Here is an 18,269-nt window from a genome sequence, read left to right on the forward strand (position 1 = left end):
CGCCGATTGGCTGTGCGGCGCCCGCGTCGGGCGGGCGGGACCAGCTGGTAACCGCCGAGTGGCCGGAGCGTGGGGCGGGGCCGAGGCGGCGAGCGCCGGGGCGACCGGGGCCGCGAAGGGGGGCCCGGGTCGCTGGTTGCTGCTGGGGGTGGGTCCGGGGACCAGCCGGAACCCGGGACCGGGCGGGACCGGGCGGGAGCCGGACGTGTGGCGCTGCGGAGCTGGGAGCCGACCCTGAATTCGTCCCGCCTGCGGACAGCCGAGCTCAGGGGGCGCCAGAACCGGAGGCGGAGGAGTTGAAGTCAGGGCTGAGTGGGCGGAAGAGAGCCTGGGCTGAGATGAGGCCCAGGAGCGGGAATTGAGAGAAGGAGCTGGCACCCGAGGGAGCGCGTTGGAGTGGTCACGCTTGGGATCGGACACATTTTCAAAATGTCAGGCTGTTGCCTTTTATCCAGTTCCTCATGGAACTGGGTTTTTCTTTTCGGAGCCAGTTCCTGAGCCCTCCCTCTGTCCCATCTCATTGCATTACCTGACTCCCTCAGGTCCAGGTAGTGCTTGAATTCCTCTTTGTCCAACCCGGGACTCCTACCTTTTGTGGCTGCTGCATTTAACTAGAACTGCTGTCACACGGGTGAAGGCGCCTGGCCGCTTAGTCAACTACGCAGATTCTTTAATGAATCCCGTCTCCTTTTGTTTCAAAAGGCCTTGAGTCTGAGTACAATGTATTTGTCCTCTTAAGGGCGAAGACCTTGGGAGAAAGGGAAGAGAATCTCTAAGCCTTGGTGCAACTCCAAAAATGAAATGACACTTTTATTTTCTTAACAGACATGGCCACTTATCACCCATCAGGACACATGCAACTACCCCGGGCTGATGCCATTCGTTCCCGGCTCATTGATACTTTCTCTCTCATCGAGCATCTGCAAGGCTTGAGCCAAGCTGTGCCACGGCACACAATCCGAGAGATACTTGGTCAGCAGCCTGTTTCTTCACTAAGATGCATTTAAGGCTCCCATCCACACCCTTCCCAGGTGGCACAGTGGTAAAGAATCCACCTGCCAATGCAGGAGATGCGGGTTTCATCCCTGGATGGGGAAGATCTCCTGGAGGAGGAAATGGCAACCCTCTCCAGTATTCTTGCTTGGAAAATCCCATGGACAGAGGAGCCCGGGGCTGGGGCGGGGGGAGGGAGGGTGGGCGGCTACAGTCCGTGGGGTCGCAGAGTGGGACACAGCTGAGTGACTGAATACACACACACATGTAACCACACCCTCCGAAGAGTAGGAAGCAGAGAAAATTTTAAAGGTGGAAAATTCAGGGGAGATTGGTTTGGTTGCAGCTTTTAAAAAGTTACACCAAACTTGATAAAGACTTAGTAAATAAAGCTCTGAATCCAGGAGATAGAACTATGTCACTCGTTTTTAGGCCTAGGATAGCTAGTAGCCCTGGTTGGCCTGGATGTTTCCACCAAAGACACTGAGAACTTTGAGGGTTGAACCTGTAACTTATCTTGGGCATGAACAGTGTTGGTCATAAGCAATAGGTTAGCTCTTACTTCAAACTAGTGTTAGTTGCTATGTGAAGGAATAGCTAGGTAAGCCCTGGGGGGTGTGGGAGGGGTCCATTACTTAACAAGTGTTCCCGCCGCTCAACCCTACCTGCTCTTGATACTCCCAAAGATTTCTTTTTATGTTTATCCACTGTCCCTTTTTTATGTTTGATGTAGATTCTTCCCGTCAGAAGAAGCTTATGTTGGGAGATCAACACCAGCTTGTACGCTTCTCCATAAAACCTCGTCATGTAGAACGGATTACACATGCCCAGAGGCTAATGAGCACCCTTCGAGTGCGATGCAGCGAGAGGCCACCTCTTTCCTTATGGGCTGGATGGGTCCTTGAGCGTATCCTTTCATGCCACTTATTTTTTTTTAACTTTTATTTTTTATTGGAGTATGGCCAGTTGACAGTGTTGTGATAGCAGACAGCAAAGGGACTCAGCCATGCATAAACATATATCCATTCTCTCCCAAGCTCTCCCATCCAGGCTGCCACAAAACATTGAGCAGAGTTCCCTGTGCTATGCGGTAGGTCCCTGTTGGTTGTCCATTTTAAATATAACAGTGTGTACATGTCGATCCCAAACTCCCTAACTGTCCCTTCCTCCCAAACTCCCCACCCCCCACAAGAGTTGTGTTGTTGTTTTTTTTTTTGGTTATGCCCCATGGCATGTGGGACCTTAGTTCTCGGACCAGGGATTGAACCCACACCTGCCGCATTAGAAGGCAGAGTCTTAACCACTGGACCACCAGGGAGGTTCCTCTTGCCACTCATTTTTATCCCATTTTACTCACTCTTGCCTCATCATCTGCCTAAGGACTTATTTTTTCCTTCCCAAACTCCATTTTCTTCTCATTAGGGTTCTATTGCCCTAATTATGTCGCCTGCATAAATTAGAAAGAACTTCATTCTGTATGTTTTCTTAAGAGAAGACAGGTCCTATCTTCAGAAACTTTATCATCTTCCTCATCTTCTTGAATACAGTTGTACTGATGGTTGAAATAGGTGAGAACTCACATTGAATGAAAGGATGGGGGTCATTGTTCCTTCAAGTTGATCACTTTACACTTTTGAATGTTATTTGAATTGTGATAGTGACAATTATATTAAGTCCCCTGGATTTGTGCAACTGCTAAGACCTAGAAACATTGGGAGGGCTCTCAAAAGTAGTCTAAGGTAGTCCAGACACTTAGAGGTAGGGGTAGCAGGCTCCTAAGAAATTGGAGATGGGAAAACCACCTGTATTTCTTGTGTTAGTTAGTTTAGTCTAATACAGTAAGTCCCCTACATATGAACGAGTCATTCCGAGAGTGTATTCATAAGTCCAACAAAGTTAGTCAAGGTACCCAACACCATCTGCTATATAGTGCTAACATACTGTAATAGGTTTATGATACTTTTCACACAAATAATATGTAAAGAAAAAACAAATAAGGGCTTCCCTGATGGCGCAGTGGTAAAGAATCCGTCTGCCAGCGCGTGAGACACAGGTTCGATCCCTGGTCCAAGAGGCTACCACATGCCATGGAGCAACAATCCTGTGTGCCACAATTGTTGAGCCTGTGCTCTGGAGCCTGTGTACCCTAGAGCCTGTGCTTTGCAACAAGAGAAGCCACTACAGCGAGAAGCCTGTACACTCGACTAGAAAGTGTCCCTGTTCATCACAATTAGAGGAAGCCCATGCAACAACAAAGACCCAGCACAGCCAAAAATAAATTAAAAAAATTTTTAAACTGAAAAAAAATAAAACATTTTAAATCTCACAGTACAGTACCCTGAAAGGTACACTACAAGATTTGGCACACAGCAGTTGGCATCGAGTGAACAAGCAAGAAGAGGTACTGACTGGAGGAGGGAGAGGAGGTGGGAGATGGTAGAGCTGAAGCATCATTAAACATAGGAGATGGAGGGCAAGCTGCAATTTCATTCATGCCTGATGTTGATGGTTCCTTGCTGAATTCAATTCTATCTATGCTCATGAAAGAAACAATCCAGTGATGTCTGGGTCGTAGCTCTTTTTTTTTTTTTTCTTGTTTTCGATGACACGGGGGCACTGGATTGTGTTCTGAACGGCTGCTGCAACCTTTGTGTACTGTTCTATGTTCGGGTTCTGTGCCTCAAAAGCTAAAAGTATCTCAAATAAAGAAAATCCCCTCGCCATTTCCTGCGTTGTGACTCTCTCTGGTTCTTCAGTTACTTCTTTCTCTTGTCTCTCTTCGTTCCTTTCTCTGGACCTCCAATTTCTGGTGCCTCTTAGCAGTACCAGCTACATTACCACTGTTTTTACACTTGCTTCTGGACATCCTGGTCTTGAAGTAAAGATACGGTACTCTATGTGGTACTGTACAGTAAAGTACACAAAAGCACAACCACTTGCAAAGGATGCACACACATGACCGTGTACACCAGACACATGAGCTAACTTATGTGATTGGATGTGTGAACGCAAATTGGCATCTTTGAAAGTTTGCAACTTGAAGGTTCGTGTGTAGGGGACATACTGGTGTTTTTTGGTTTTTGGTTTTTGTTTTTAATATAATGGATCTCCTAATAGAGATACTGAGTGCCTATCAGCAGGTGATCCAACATTTACATTTTTACAAATAGATTTAGAAAGATTAAGTACAAATAAGAAAGCTCACAATGTATGTAAAGGTACAACTAAGATGTTAGATGAGCCAGAAGAGTGGCTTAAAAAGTAAATGACTCTAAAACCAGTCATAAATTTTATGAAACGTATTAAAAGCAAAAGAATGTTTGGAAAATCAATGAACTCATTTGGTTACATCTCAAACAAACCACTCAGAAAGGAGAGTAGAAGAACTCACTTCCTCGTTTCATCACTATTTGGGGGACGTTTCCCACCTTAACAGTAGTGTTTTAATGCAGTCAGGTCAGAAGTATTTTAAGACCCAACAGTAATTGGTGTCATTGGCCAACTCCAGTATACTATATGCTTTGAACTCTTTTATTTCCTCCCCACAGTGGTGAGGATTTTACCCACATTTCCTATTTCTTGTTAATCATGATAATTGGCAAGTGTTTACCTTGTAGGATTAGGGATATAGACTTAAGCCTTAGAATATAAAGTAAATATATGAGATTCCCTGGATCTAATGGGCAGTAATTATATGGAATTCCTTGGATCTAATGGGCAAATCAAAATAGAACAACACTAACCATTCTTTTTGGTAAAATAGCTGAATATGAAATATGATTATTGTGTCAAAGGAACGGTGGACTGCCTATGTGGCAACCACCTGGCAAGCTCATTAAATACTTTCTCATGGAAAGAACCTGCCTGCCAATGCAGGAGACATAAGAGGTGGGGGTTTAGTCCCTGGGTTTGGAAGATCCCCTGGAGGAGGGCATGGCAACCCACTTCAATATTCTTGCCTGGAGAATCTCATGGACAGAGGAGCCTGGCAGGCTATAGTCCATAGGGTTGCAAAGAGTTGGACAGGACTGAAGCAACTTAGCATGTACGCATGATAGAAAGGCAGGAGGGAGTTGGCAGAGGGAAATAATTTGTGACTAACAGTTTTTTTGAATAGACTTATTTGTGTGATAAACATTAAGACTTTGTTTAGATTTTTAAAAGCAGTTTTCCAGATCATAAATATTACTGTTAGAGATAGGGAGAAAAATAGTAATGTAAGTAACAGTTCTCTAGATCAAAGCTCCCCAATCTTTGTTGTCCTATGACTTTGTTTCCCAGGAAAACATATATAACTTTGAAAACCTCCTGAGTAATTATAATCATTTTATTTTATCATGTTTTTTTCTGTGATATGGAGAAGTAAATTGAAGTAAAAATATTTTAAAGTAACATGTTACTATTTTATTTTAGTGTTATAATTTTAATAATAAAATGTGAGTAAATTTATACTTTTTCCATTTTATAAGTGATCATGCTTTTTTAAAAGAAAGCATATTGTCTAGAAATTAATTTTTATGTGGCATTATATATTGACTCAACAAAGCTAGTGGAGGTGATGGAATTCCAATTAAGCTATTTAAGATCCTAAAAGATGATGGTGTTAAAGTGATGCACTCAATATGTCTGTAAATTTGGAAAACTCAGCAGTGGCCTCAGAGCTGGAAAAGGTCAATTTTTATTCAAATCCCAAAGAAGGGCAATGCCAAAGAATGTTAAACTACAGTGCAGTTGCACTCATTTCACACACTAGGAAGGTTATACTCAAAATCCTTCAAGCTAGGTTTCAGTAGTACATGAACCAAGAACTTCCAGATGAACAAGCTGGGTTTAGAAAAGGCAGAGGAATCAGAGATCAAATTGCCAACATTTGTTGGATCATAGAGAAAGCAAGGAATTACAGAAAAACATCTGCTTCATTGACTACGCTAAAATCTTTGACTGTGTGTATCACAACAAACAGGTAACTTCCTTACCTCTCTCTGTAGAAATCTGTATGCCAGCCAAGAAGCAACAGTTAGAACCCAACCACTGACTGGTTCCAAATTGGGAAAGGAATACAGGGCTGTATATTGTCACTCTGATTATAAATCTGTATGCAGAATACATCATACAAAATGCTGAGCTGGATGAATCACAAACTGGAATCAAGACTGCTGGGAGAAATATCAACAACCTCAGATTTGTAGATGATATCACTCTAGTGGCAGAAAGTGAACAAGAACTAGAGCCTCTTGATGAGGGTGAAAGAGAAGAGTGAAAAAGCTGGCTTAAAACTCAACATTCAAAAAACTAAGATCACTACAAAGTACAAAATTAACAACAACAACAACAAAAAACTAAGATCATGGCATCTGGTCCCATCACTTAATGGCAAATAGAAGGGAAAAAAGTAGAAGCAGTGACTGAGTTTGTTTTCTTGGGCTCCAGAATCACTGCAGACAGTGACTGTAGCCATGAAATTAAGAGACACTTGCTCCTATACTTCCCTCATAGCTCGGTTAGTAAAGAATCCACCTGCAATGCAGGAGACCCTGGTTTGATTCCTGGATTGGGAAGATCTGCTGGAGAAGGGAAAGGCTACCCACTCCAGTATTCTGGCCTGGAGAATTCCATGGACTATACAGTCCATGGGGTTTCAGAGTCTGAGCGACTTTCACTGCTCCTTGGAAGGAAGGCTATGACAAACCTAGACAGTGTATTAAAAACCAAAGGCATCACTTTGCCAACAAAGGTCCATATAATCAAAGCTATGGTTTTTCCAGTGGTCATGTACGGATGTGACAGTTGGATCATAAAGAAGCTGAGCACCAAAGAATTGATGCTCTTGAACTGTGGTGTTGGAGAAGACTCTTGAGAGTCCCTTGGACAGCAAGGAGATCAAACCAGTCAATCCTAAAGGATGTCAACCCTGAATATTCATTGGAAGGACTGATGCTGAAGCTGAAGCTCCAATACTTTGGCCATCTGATGTGAAGAGATGACTCATTGGAAAAGACGCTGATGCTGGGAAAGATTGAAGGCAAAAAGAGAAGGAGGAGGCAGAGGATGAGATGGTTGGATGGCATCACCAACTCAATGGACATGAGTTTGAGCAAACTTCGAGAGATAGTAAAGGACAGGGGAGCCTGGCGTTCTGCAGTCCATGGGGTCACAAAGAATCAGACATGACTTAGCAACTGAAGAACAACAACATATGTTAAGTTTGGTTTGGGTAGCAAATATATTTACTTTATTGGTTTTTTTTTTTTTTTTTGGCTGTGTTGGATGGCTAACAGGATCTTTGTTCTCTGATCAGGGATCAAACCCTGGCCCGTGGCAGTAAAAGTGCCTCCTAACCACTGGACCCTGGGTCACCAAGGAATTCCCTATGTATTATATTTTTATAGTTTTTGTTTCTTTCAAAAAAATTAGATATGTACTAGTTTTAGGTTTACAACATTATGTATTATATGTTAAATACATGTTATATATGTTAAAGTGTAGGTGAAAATTTAATTATGTGTTCGGGCATAAAAAAATAGGAACTAATCTTCTTTTAGAATGATATTGGTAATTCTTTGCACTTCAGACACCAATTGGCTTATTTTTATACTTTTCATATTTTGCTTCTAAATGGTGAGAGTGAGAAAAGAAAGAAGATTTGGCTTATTTGCAAGCCCTTCTCTGAAAATAACACATCATGAGTGTGAATAGTCCTTATTTCCAACAAAAAAAAAAACCTGAGTATAACACAATTTTAACACTGGTTTTTGAGGTTCTAGAGATATCTTTATGTGCTAAATAAAATTTTCTATCAGATGAATGCAATTTATAGAATCTGATGAAGATTGTCTTGAAATAAACTTGCAGGATTATTCTTTTGCTCTCCATGAAGTTGTATTTGAATATCAGTGTTCCTTACTTCATAATAGATGTAATTAGCCAAAACATTGCTAAAAACAATAACAATTTATAACTGAGTATGTATCAAAATTACACAGCAGTTTGTGTTGTTCAAGGTGATTGATTATTCTCTTGTTGTCTCTATTAACCGCCAGGCATATCAGTCATAGTGCCTTTGGAGGTTCTCAGATTATTCTGTTTCAAAGAGAAACAAATTATTATTTAGCTTTTAAACCTATTTTGATCTTAATGCTTTTTTCTACAGCATGATATACATCTATTAAATGTATAGAAGAAGTGAAGAGGGTTGAAAGATGAGTTAAGAAATCAAAGTTAGCAAATAGGTTCTACAGAGGGTTCAATTTGGATTCAGTCTGCAGAATAAAATCAATTTTAGTCAAAATAGAAAGGGAAAGTTTTAAAACTAACAAAAGGACTTTCCTGGTGGTCCAGCGGTTAAGGATCTGCCTTCCAATACAGGGGACATAGGTTCAGTCCCTGGTCTGAGCCTAAGATCCCACATCCTGAGAGGCAGGTAAACTCACCTGCATGACTAAGCCCACCCACGCGCCGCAACTAGAGAGAGGCCCCTGCGCCGGGAAGCCTGTGTGCTGCCCACATGCCCCGGTGAAGACTCAAGCACAGCCAAATAAATAAAAATAACAACCAGGTAATTTCTTGTTATAGCCTAATACATCCCATGAATTTGGTTTCTTGTTCCTAGATACGTTATAAAACACTTTCCATACCATGGCCCTACATTTGCATTCTTTTCTGAAGGCCCATTGCTGCTTTGTGAAGTTTGGTGTTCCGGTAACACCAAACAACAGACAGCAGACAGCATTGGTGGTCGCTAAGCAATTCCTTGGTGACTTTCTGACCCCAGAGTGAGAAGGCAGTAACTTGTAGCTGTTAACACGTACCAGAACCAACAGTAGATGACTTGAAGCTATTTTTCATGTTCAGTTCTGTTTCATAGGTTGAACCAACAACAGTATTAAGGAGAGAAACTCCTTAATTTTCCAAAAGAAAAATGGCATAGCAGTGGGCACAACTGTGGCTTTTTAGCAGTTGCTAATCATTCTCTATCATTCAACTTCCCCCTTCTTTAAGCTCTACTCATCCTTTGCTCTATTCTCACAGAACTGCTCGAATCTGCAAATACCCAATTGGAGCCACTGAAGCTGACTCTGGAGGTGGCAGCTTGGTTCATCTTGCTTATTTTCATCTTGGAGATCCTTCTTATGTGGCTATCCAGCTTTTTTCTCTTCTGGAAGAATGCTTGGAACGTTTTTGACTTTGTGGTCACAGTATTGGTAAGGATAGATAGATATCCTGAAGGTTAATTTACTGGACGGAGAAATGTGCCTAGGTGAATCAAAGACAAGAAAAGATGGTTACAGTATAGGAAGAAACAAATAGAAATGTACCTAACTTCCTTATTTTGGTTGTTTTTTCTCTAAAACTAAAAGTCAGGCATTGCAGGAGTTGTTATTAGAAGCAAGGAAGAATCTAATCACATTAACCTCAGCAATAACTTCTACCAGTTACTAGGCACTTATTAAATGTCAGGAACTATCCTGTTTTACTTGCTTTTTTTTTTTTTTTTTCATTTGAGCTCCACAGTAATCTAATGAGATAAGCACTGAGATAATCCCCTTTTTACATCTGAGCAAGTTGAAATGCAGAGTTTAAGTAATTTTTTATAGGAAGACTGAAGAGGAAACAGTGCCCAGAAAATGCTATTCAAAGGATAATGACCAAAGAACTATGAAAAGAAGAGATAAAAAAAGGGCAGCTGTACTGGGTGCTTTGAGGGGTGTATTTTACTCACAATCTGTGTTTCCTACAGTCCCTGATTCCTGAGATTGTGGTGCTGGCAGGGGTAACAAGCAAACCTGTATGGCTCCAGTTGCTGAGGATCTGCCGGGTACTAAGGTCTCTCAAACTCTTTGCACGATTCCATCAAGTTCGAGTCATCATTTTGGCCCTGGTCAGGGCCCTCAAGGTAATTTGACTATTGCAGCTCTATCAGGTGGGCAAAGTGGAAAAACATGGGGATATAACATGAAACAGTCTGGGTGGGTGAAAGAAGGCAATAAGTGACCCTGTGAAATGTTGTCCATGAGAAAGGGCTGGGGACAAGCCACTGTGTTCTAGAGATGACTGGGCTCAGGCTAGAAGTGAGGGTCTGGTGGGGGATTTCCAGGGTGGGCCTGACTGGGCTGTAGGTGGAAATCAGCCTAGTCTGGCCCAGCTCTGACTCAAGGTCATGACCTTTAGAGCATGACCTTCCTCTTGATGTTGCTGCTCATCTTCTTCTACATTTTTGCTGTGGCTGGTGTCTACTTCTTCGAGAATTACACCCGTTCAACTCGCCAGGACCTGGAGTATCATGAGTTCTTCTCGTAGGCAGGACCAGGGGGAGCCTCGGGGGTGGGGGAGAGAATCTGGACATGAGACTGGGAAGCGAATCCAAAGTGCAGTAATACAAGTATAGTCTATTATAAGAAATGGGAATAGAACACAGTAGGGAGAAGGAAAGAGAAAGCAAAGAATAGTGAGTGGTATTAGCTCCAATTTTGAGAATAGGGCAGCTAGTTCCTGGTTTGCTCTGCGTTTTGCAAATTCAAACTTACCCTTATCAACTATCTTTAAAAAGCAGTATACTCCCATGGTTAAGCCCTGGTTTCTATGCTTCAGTTACCTCTTTTGAAAAATGGGATTAAAAGTAGCATAAGTTCATGAGTATAGGGATAAATGATGTAATTTATTTAAGCACTTACACAGCATTTCACACATTTCACACACATCAATAAATGTTACCATGACTCTCAAGCATGGTCACTGGTTTTACTGCAATCTCTCAGTGTAGAAATTACACATGAACACACTTACATTCTTTCAAAAGTAAAACCTCCTAGTAATCTCTGTCTAGAGAACTCTGATTACTAGTAGAAAGTCTATTTGGATTTAGAGGATACAAAGTTATTTATGAATTGGAATCCAATCTTGTCAGCACTTCTCAGCTCTCTATCTTAGACTAACAGGTGGTTTTGTAAGAGTATTGATTTAGGGAAGTCATAGAATTCATTCTATTCAGGCTCTGATGTTTTCAATAATTTGTATATGGAGGGATAAGAGGGAAAATTTAGATATCTTCTGAGATCTTTTGTGATATACTTATCATTATTCATTATTTGGAATCACATGTTTATGCTACACATCCATCCACTTACTTGGCTATCAATTCATGCAGCAAACAAAGTAGGCATGATGTTTGCTAACTTTGTGACTCTACCAGGTGAAGTCCATAGAACAGTGTAGAATGAACTTGCAAAAATAATGTGTAGTTGGTGATTCAATTTTTTAAAATTTATTTATTTTAATTGGAGGCTAATTACAATATTGTGGTGGTTTTTGCCATACATTCACATGAATCAGCATGAATCACATGCTGAATTTTTAAACATTCAGTTAATATCTATGTATTGAGTACCTACTGTGCCTCAGGCACTGATGGAATACTTAGAGATATTCATAGATTATTCATAACAAAGGAAAAGCAAGTAAAGCAATTTCAAACTGAAGATTAGGTTAAAAAAAAAACCAGTATGGTAGAAAAGGAGCCAAAGTCAGAGCAAACTGCAAAGAAGTGCTCATATGTTGCTGTGAGAGTACAAATGGTAGTGTTTCGTAGAGAATTAGCTCCCTCTGTACTCACATCTCCTTTTTCTTTAGGGACCTACTGAATTCCATAGTAACCGTGTTCATTCTCTTCACCCTGGACCACTGGTATGCACTGCTTCAGGACACCTGGAAGGTGCCTGAGGTCAGCCGCACCTTCAGCAGCATCTATGTCATCCTCTGGTTGTTACTTGGTTCCATTATCTTTCGAAATATCATAGTAGCCATGATGGGTAAGCATAGAAGAGGTGAAACTTGGTGGGCAGCGGGGCTGGGAAGAAGTTAGAGTGAAAGCGAGGTTTGCTGGATTACAGAGGGAGAGAATCTGATGTAACAGGAAAGCGTGGGCCCTGGAATGGATGTTTCACTTGGTTTCACCCCACCCAAGCGGTCTCCCCAGGTCTAGTCACCGCTGCCTTCCGACTCCTAATGGCCCTTTGGGGCAGTTACTAACTTCCAGAATATCAGGAATGAGCTGAACGAGGAGATGACACACCTGGAGGTCCAGCACAAAGCCGACATATTCAAGCGGCAGATTATCCAGAGGTCTGCTGCCATATCTTCATACACACCTTCAGTTCTCGAGGGTTTCCCGATCCCACCCTCTATTTCTACTCCTTGGCCTTCATCCCGTTTCCCCCTGTGGGACAGATTTGCCTCAGAGTTAGAATTCCCCAGCTCTAAAATACTGCCTGACTCTTTATTCACTTTCAGGGCTTTCCTACTCTTTTTCACTCCTTTACTGCAACTTGTTCTCACCCACTTTTCTTCACTTAATGATCAGAATTCTTTTATTTTTTGCTTACTACCCTCCTGCTTCAGTGTAACTGTCTTCACTGTTTTGCTTTTTTTTTTTCTTTTCAGGAGACAAAACCTAATCCCTGAGGCACAGAGGTCAAGCATTAGCAAACTGGATGCCAGGTTAGGAGTGTATATGTGAAGTGGGATGCACACTCGTGAAAGAGGTAGAAAAACCAAAGGTGAAGATTGGCTTTGAGAGAGGATTCTATTCCTTCAATAACCACTTATCATATCGGGTTGAACAGTGGCCTCCGAGAAGATAGGTCCATGTCCTAACCCCCGGAACCTGTGAACATGACCTTATTTGGAAAAAAGGGTCTCTGCAGATGCAAATAAATTAAGGATCTTGAGATGTGATCACCCTGGATTATCCAGGTGGGCCATAAGTCCAGTGACTAGGAGCCTCATAAGATATGGGAGAGAAGACATGGACATAGAATAGGAGAAGCTGTCAAGACAGAGACAGAGATTGGAGTGATGCAACCACAAGCCAAAGGAAGCCAGTGGATGCCAGGCTTCTTCTACCAGAAGCTAGAAGAAGCAAGGAACCTTCTGTCTTTGAGCTTCCAAAGGGAGCATGGCCCTGTTGACATGTCGATTTCAGATTTCCAGCTTCCAGAATTGTGAGAGAATAAATTTCTGTTGTTTTAGGCTACCAAGTTTGTGGTAATTTGTTATCACAACCATAGGAAACTAGTAACAGTACCTTCCATGAAACAGATGCTATTCAAAGCCATGAATGTGCAGCAGTAGACAAGAGAGCAGAAAGAAAAAGAAGAAATGCATCAACTAATAATTATTGAATACTTATTAGTTGCTTGGAACATATCAGTGAACAAAATAGACAATAATGCCTGTTTTCATAGAATTTATATGAAGTAGGAGGAGGAAAGAGACAATAAGCAATGAACATATTAAAAAGAAAATTAACATGTTAAAATATGATAAGCATTTAATATAAAAAGTGTATATGTGCAAAACTGAGTCACTGCTGTTCAGCAGAAATTAACCCAACATTGCAAATCAACTATACTTCAATTAAAAAATTTTAAAATATAATAAGCATTATGAAAAAGTAAAATGTAGAACAGGTTAAGGGGGATTGGAGTATAGGGTGGGGATTCATTATGGGTTTTAATTTTAAACAGAGTGGCCTTATTGAGAAGGTAACATTTGAGCAAAGACTTTGAGGACGTGAGGGCATTACTACATGGATATCTATGGGAGGAGTGTTATTGGCAGAGGGAACAGCTAGTGCAAAGGTCCTAAACAAGAAGCATGCCTGGTGGTGTTTGAGAAATGGCAAGGACACTATTGTGACTGAAGTAGAGTGAACAGGGGGGAGAGTGATAGGAGATGAGGTCAGAAAGACAATGGGGACCTGATCCTGTAGGGCTGGGGGGACCACTGTAAGGACTTAGGCTTTGATTTTGGGTGAAAAGGGGAACATAGCAGAGTAACAACATGTAATGACTTACGTTTAAGAAGGATTAGTCTGGGGACTTCCCTGGTGGTCCAGTGGTTAGAAATATACCTTGCAATGCGGAAATGGCACCCCACTCCAATGTTCTTTCCTGGAGAATCCCAGGGACGGGGGAGCCTGGTGGGCTGCCGTCTATGGGGTCACACAGAGTCGGACACGACTGAAGCCACTTAGCAACAGCAGCAGCAGCAGCAGAGAATGCAGGTTTGATACCTGCTCTGGGAAGTAAGATCCCACATGTGTTGGAGCAACTAAGCCCACACACTGCAACTCAGACCCAGTGCAGCCAAATAAATAAATATTTTTCAAAAGAGAAAAGGATTGGTCTGGTTGCTGTGTTGATGATAGACTATAAGAAGAACAAAAAGAGAAGCGTAGAGATGAGTTAGGCTATGCTGCTGTCCAAATAAGAGATGTTGATGGTTCAGGCCAGAGTAGCACCAATACTAATGAGAAAAGATATATTTTGAAGATAGAGTCAACAGGATTTCTTGGTGGGTTGGATGTAGGTTATGAGAGAAGATTTAAGGATGAGAGTCTGACCTGAGCAGGAAGGGTCAGTTACCTGAGATGGGGAAGACTGTGAATGGAAGATTGGTGGGAAAAGAATTTAGTTTTGATTGGATTTAAGATGTCCATTAGAAATTCAAGCTTTCTACATTAGTAAATGTTATATATACAAGTTTGGTTTAAGGAGTGAGATCTGGACAAGGGACTTAAATTTGCATCTGAAGTGAAAGTGTTAGTCACTCAGTCGTGTCTGATGTGACCCCATGGACTGTAGCCTGCCAGGCTCCTCTGTCTATATATCCTCAGGTGAGGATACTGGAGTGGGTAGCCATTCCCTTCTCCAGGGGATCTTTCTGACCCAGGGATCAAACACAGGTCTCCTGCATTGCATGTCGATTCTTTGTCATCTGAGCCACCAGAGATCTAGGAGGCATTTAAACTCAGGAGATGAGATCCCCAAAGGAGCAACCGTAAATGGAGAAGACATAAAGACCTGAGGCCACTGTCCCTCTAATAATGAGATGGAATCGAGGGCTCAGGGGGCATAGTTGTGGTGTAATAGACATAGGGCCAAGGGCTGTGGGTGGGGCTAAGACTCTGCAAAATAAGGTGGAGTGTGGAATGTGAAAGCCTGGATAAGAGTGAGCACAGAAGTTATGCAGTGAAGGGCACTAAAAGGAGCGCATCCCATTGGTTAATTTAGGTTGGATATGCTTAAACTTAGATCTTGGCAGCAGTTTTTTAGGTGTGAGGTAGAAATTCAGAGGCTGAGATGCCACAACAGAGATGCCTCATCGCTTTAAGTTCTACTTTTAGGCCAGGGCCAGGACTAGAATAGGGATAGAACTAGTCATATCGTGTAGATGTATTTGAAGCAATGAAATTTCCCTTTTCACTTCCAGAGATGCCAGTCAACAAGGGAGACCTTCAGACTTAACAGAAGCTTCTCAACAAGAGTCTAAGCAGAGTGCCACTAGAAAGGGTTCAAAAGCATCTAAGTCAAGAACAAAGTCCTTGTCCAAAAGGAGAAAGTCTACATCTTCCTTCTCTTCTTCCTCCTCTTCGTTTTCCTCCTGCTCGTCGGTTTCTAGCTCCAGATACTGTGACCTTATCGGTAAGCAGAAGGTTTCTTCCAGTTGAATTCAGACCCCTCTTTTCCATGAGACAGCCCAAAATCTTAATAGGAGTTCTCCCACTGTGTGTATTTCCCCATTTTCGCCACCAGTCCGATGTTGTGGCCTTGATTACTTTCTTCACACCTCTTCATTTCTTCTGTGATTCTGCTGCAGTTTTTAAAAGTATGGTTGTGGCTTTCTTTGTTTACTGTAAAAGTGGTTTCTTGGTGCTACACATTTTTTCCTTCTCTCCTTCCCGCATCGTCTTTCATCCCTGCTTTCTCCACCTCTACCCCCATAGAATTTATCAGCTTTTATCCAACTTCCATGAATCTCAATATATTTTTAAGAAGCATTCCTCCTTCCAGGTCAGCTGGACTGGGAGACTCACGTGCACCAGAATCTGCCTGGGCTAATGGACATGGATCAGGATGAACGTGTTGTCTGGCCTAGAGATTCACTCTTCCGGTATTTTGAGTTGCTAGAGAAGCTTCAGTATAACCTGGAGGAGCGTAAGCAGTTACAAGAGTTTGCAGGTATGCCATGGATGCTAGGAGTTAAGTTCATCAGAGCAGCATATATATACCTGGGGAGACAGAGTATGTTCACTGTTGTGGCATCTCAGCCTCTGAATTTCTACCTCACACCTAAAAAAGGCAAATTCAGCATTTGGCATATCACTTTCTGGGCATATGTCCTGATTTCTTCTAACCTAGTGAGGACCTGGCAACTCTGCTTCTCTGGTTGTTATTGTTTAGTCACTAGGTTGTATCTGACTCTTTGTGACCCCATGGACCATGGGATTCCCCAGGCAAGAATACTGGAGTGGATTGCCATCCCCTTCTCCAGGATCTTCCTGACCCAAGGGTCGAACCTGTGTCTCTTGTGCTCCTGCGTTGGCAGGCAGGTTCTTTTCCACTGTGCCACGTGGGAATCTCCCTGGTAGGGGACACAAATCCTGTGATGTCTGAGAGCTGATTTCCCAAGAGAAAAGTACCCAGTTCCAGCTGTTGAGAATTAGGATAGTAAGGTGGGCTTTTGCTCTGTTTGGGCAGCCCACCCGCTTTTGAAATGCGAGTTTCCTCTCTTTGAAGGTCACCTTTCAGGCCCAGGCAGTAAGGGCCTCAGGCTCAAGTTTGATAGCTGTGAGGATTGGATAGTTGGCAGAAAGCTCTCAAGAGCCCACTGTCCTCAAGAGATTTATGAATTCTCTTCCTTTCAGTCCTTTCTAGAGTCGGCCGATGCAGAGACAATATGTGATTGAAATAGCAGAGTTTGATTTAAGCTGAGAACTACCTACTCAAAATTATTTTTCCTAATTTTCTCACTTGAGATTTAGCTACCTGGAGATTAATTTGGATCAATGAGTTTTTCCTCTAAAAATAAAAAAACTAGAAGAGTTAGGGGCATTTTTATTAGTGTTATCCTCCTAATACCTCCTAATACCTATCCTCCTTTTATTAGCATGTTATTAGTGTTTTCCGCCTAATACCTGGCTAAAATCAACCCAAAGTGAAAATATCAATGAGGGAAGAGGAATGTGACTCCCAGAGGTGGGCACAGGAGAGCAATAAGAGGAATTTGTAACAATGAAACATGGAATTGAGAGCAGGATGTCAGACAGGTTTTGCCTGCTTCAAAACGGTGCATTTTTCCAGTGGTCCTGGCCCTGCCTCCCAATGTGTTCTGGGGAGAACAAGGTGAAGGGGAGGTAAAGGTAGCAAGGTGGTTTCTTTAAATACGGATTAATTCATCTGTGGCAAAGAGGACAGACTCATACAGCTTAATTTAGAGTAAAGATTAGTAAAGATGTGAGTAGGAACCTGGAACCCAGAGAAGCAGGATCTTCACCAAACATTTGTATGTTCCGAATATTCTTAGGTCTCCAGCCTTACAGTCTGTTTCTTTACAGTGCGGGCACTGATGAACTTTGAAGACAAGTAGAGCTGACAGTGGATGGCTTCACTATTTTTGGCCAACATAAATGAAGGAAATAGCTGGAAATGTAGAATTCAAAATCTAATAAATCCTGTTAATAATTGTGCAGTGATCTGTCTCGGAGACAGAGGGGATACTGAAAGACAACCAGATCAGGTGAAAAGTTGGTTCAGATGCTGCTGGGGGCCCCGGTCCTTGGCTTTCTACCCTTCCCACAGCTCCTGAGTCTCACTCTGCCCTTGGCATTGTCACGACAGCCCATCGTTTCTGAAGCGTCTACTTCCTACTAGAGTCCTAATTTACCTCACTAGTGAGTACAAGTCCCTGGGGGTTGGGGGTGAGGAGACCCCAGAAGCTGTGAGTGTGACTAATTGAGAACTCTTGTTGCCATTACTTTGGCCACCTGATTCAAAGAGCCAACTCACTGGAAAAAGACTCTGATGCTGGGAAAGATTGAAGGCAAAAGAAGGGGGTGACAGAGGATGAGATGGTTAGATAGCATCACTGACTCAAAGGACATGAATTTGAGCAAACTGGGAGATAGTGGACAGGGAAGCCTGGTGTGCTGCAGTCCATGGGGTCGAAAAGAGTTGGGCATAGCGACTGAACAGCAACAACAGTTGTTCCCATTGCTACTCTAAGAACATTGCTTCTCCTGTGCACCGTTAACTTTAATCAAAGTGTTGATCAAAGTGTTTTCACCTGTTTCTGGGCCAAAACTGCGTCCCTTTTTTCCATTGCTATTTCTGAGGGCATTGAGTCCACTCTGTAGCGGGCAGGGCAGATCAGTATGTCCCACAGATTTTTAGTGTTAGAAGGGCCCTCAGAGTTAATCTGTCTCCCATCAAAGTAGCAAC

General features: G+C 42.4%; 1 protein-coding gene across 1 annotated transcript; it reads left to right on the forward strand.

The window, feature by feature from the left end:
• The first annotated feature begins 17 nt into the window (after positions 1-17).
• CATSPER2 (cation channel sperm associated 2) lies at positions 18-17,513 on the forward strand. The gene is made up of 13 exons (XM_086363273.1): positions 18-148; positions 826-972; positions 1,727-1,900; positions 2,493-2,561; positions 9,022-9,194; positions 9,731-9,886; positions 10,162-10,286; positions 11,620-11,798; positions 12,012-12,111; positions 12,430-12,486; positions 15,262-15,473; positions 15,843-16,010; positions 17,387-17,513. The coding sequence occupies exons 2-13, from the start codon at positions 828-830 to the stop codon at positions 17,416-17,418; spliced, it is 1,590 nt and encodes a 529-aa protein (XP_086219399.1). The 5' UTR covers positions 18-148; positions 826-827; the 3' UTR covers positions 17,419-17,513.
• Positions 17,514-18,269: the final 756 nt, after the last annotated feature.

Source organism: Bos grunniens, chromosome 21, assembly GCF_055505025.1.
Source record: "Bos grunniens cultivar Pamir isolate PY7600 chromosome 21, Bosgru_T2T1.0, whole genome shotgun sequence".
Classification (NCBI taxonomy): domain Eukaryota; kingdom Metazoa; phylum Chordata; class Mammalia; order Artiodactyla; family Bovidae; genus Bos; species Bos grunniens.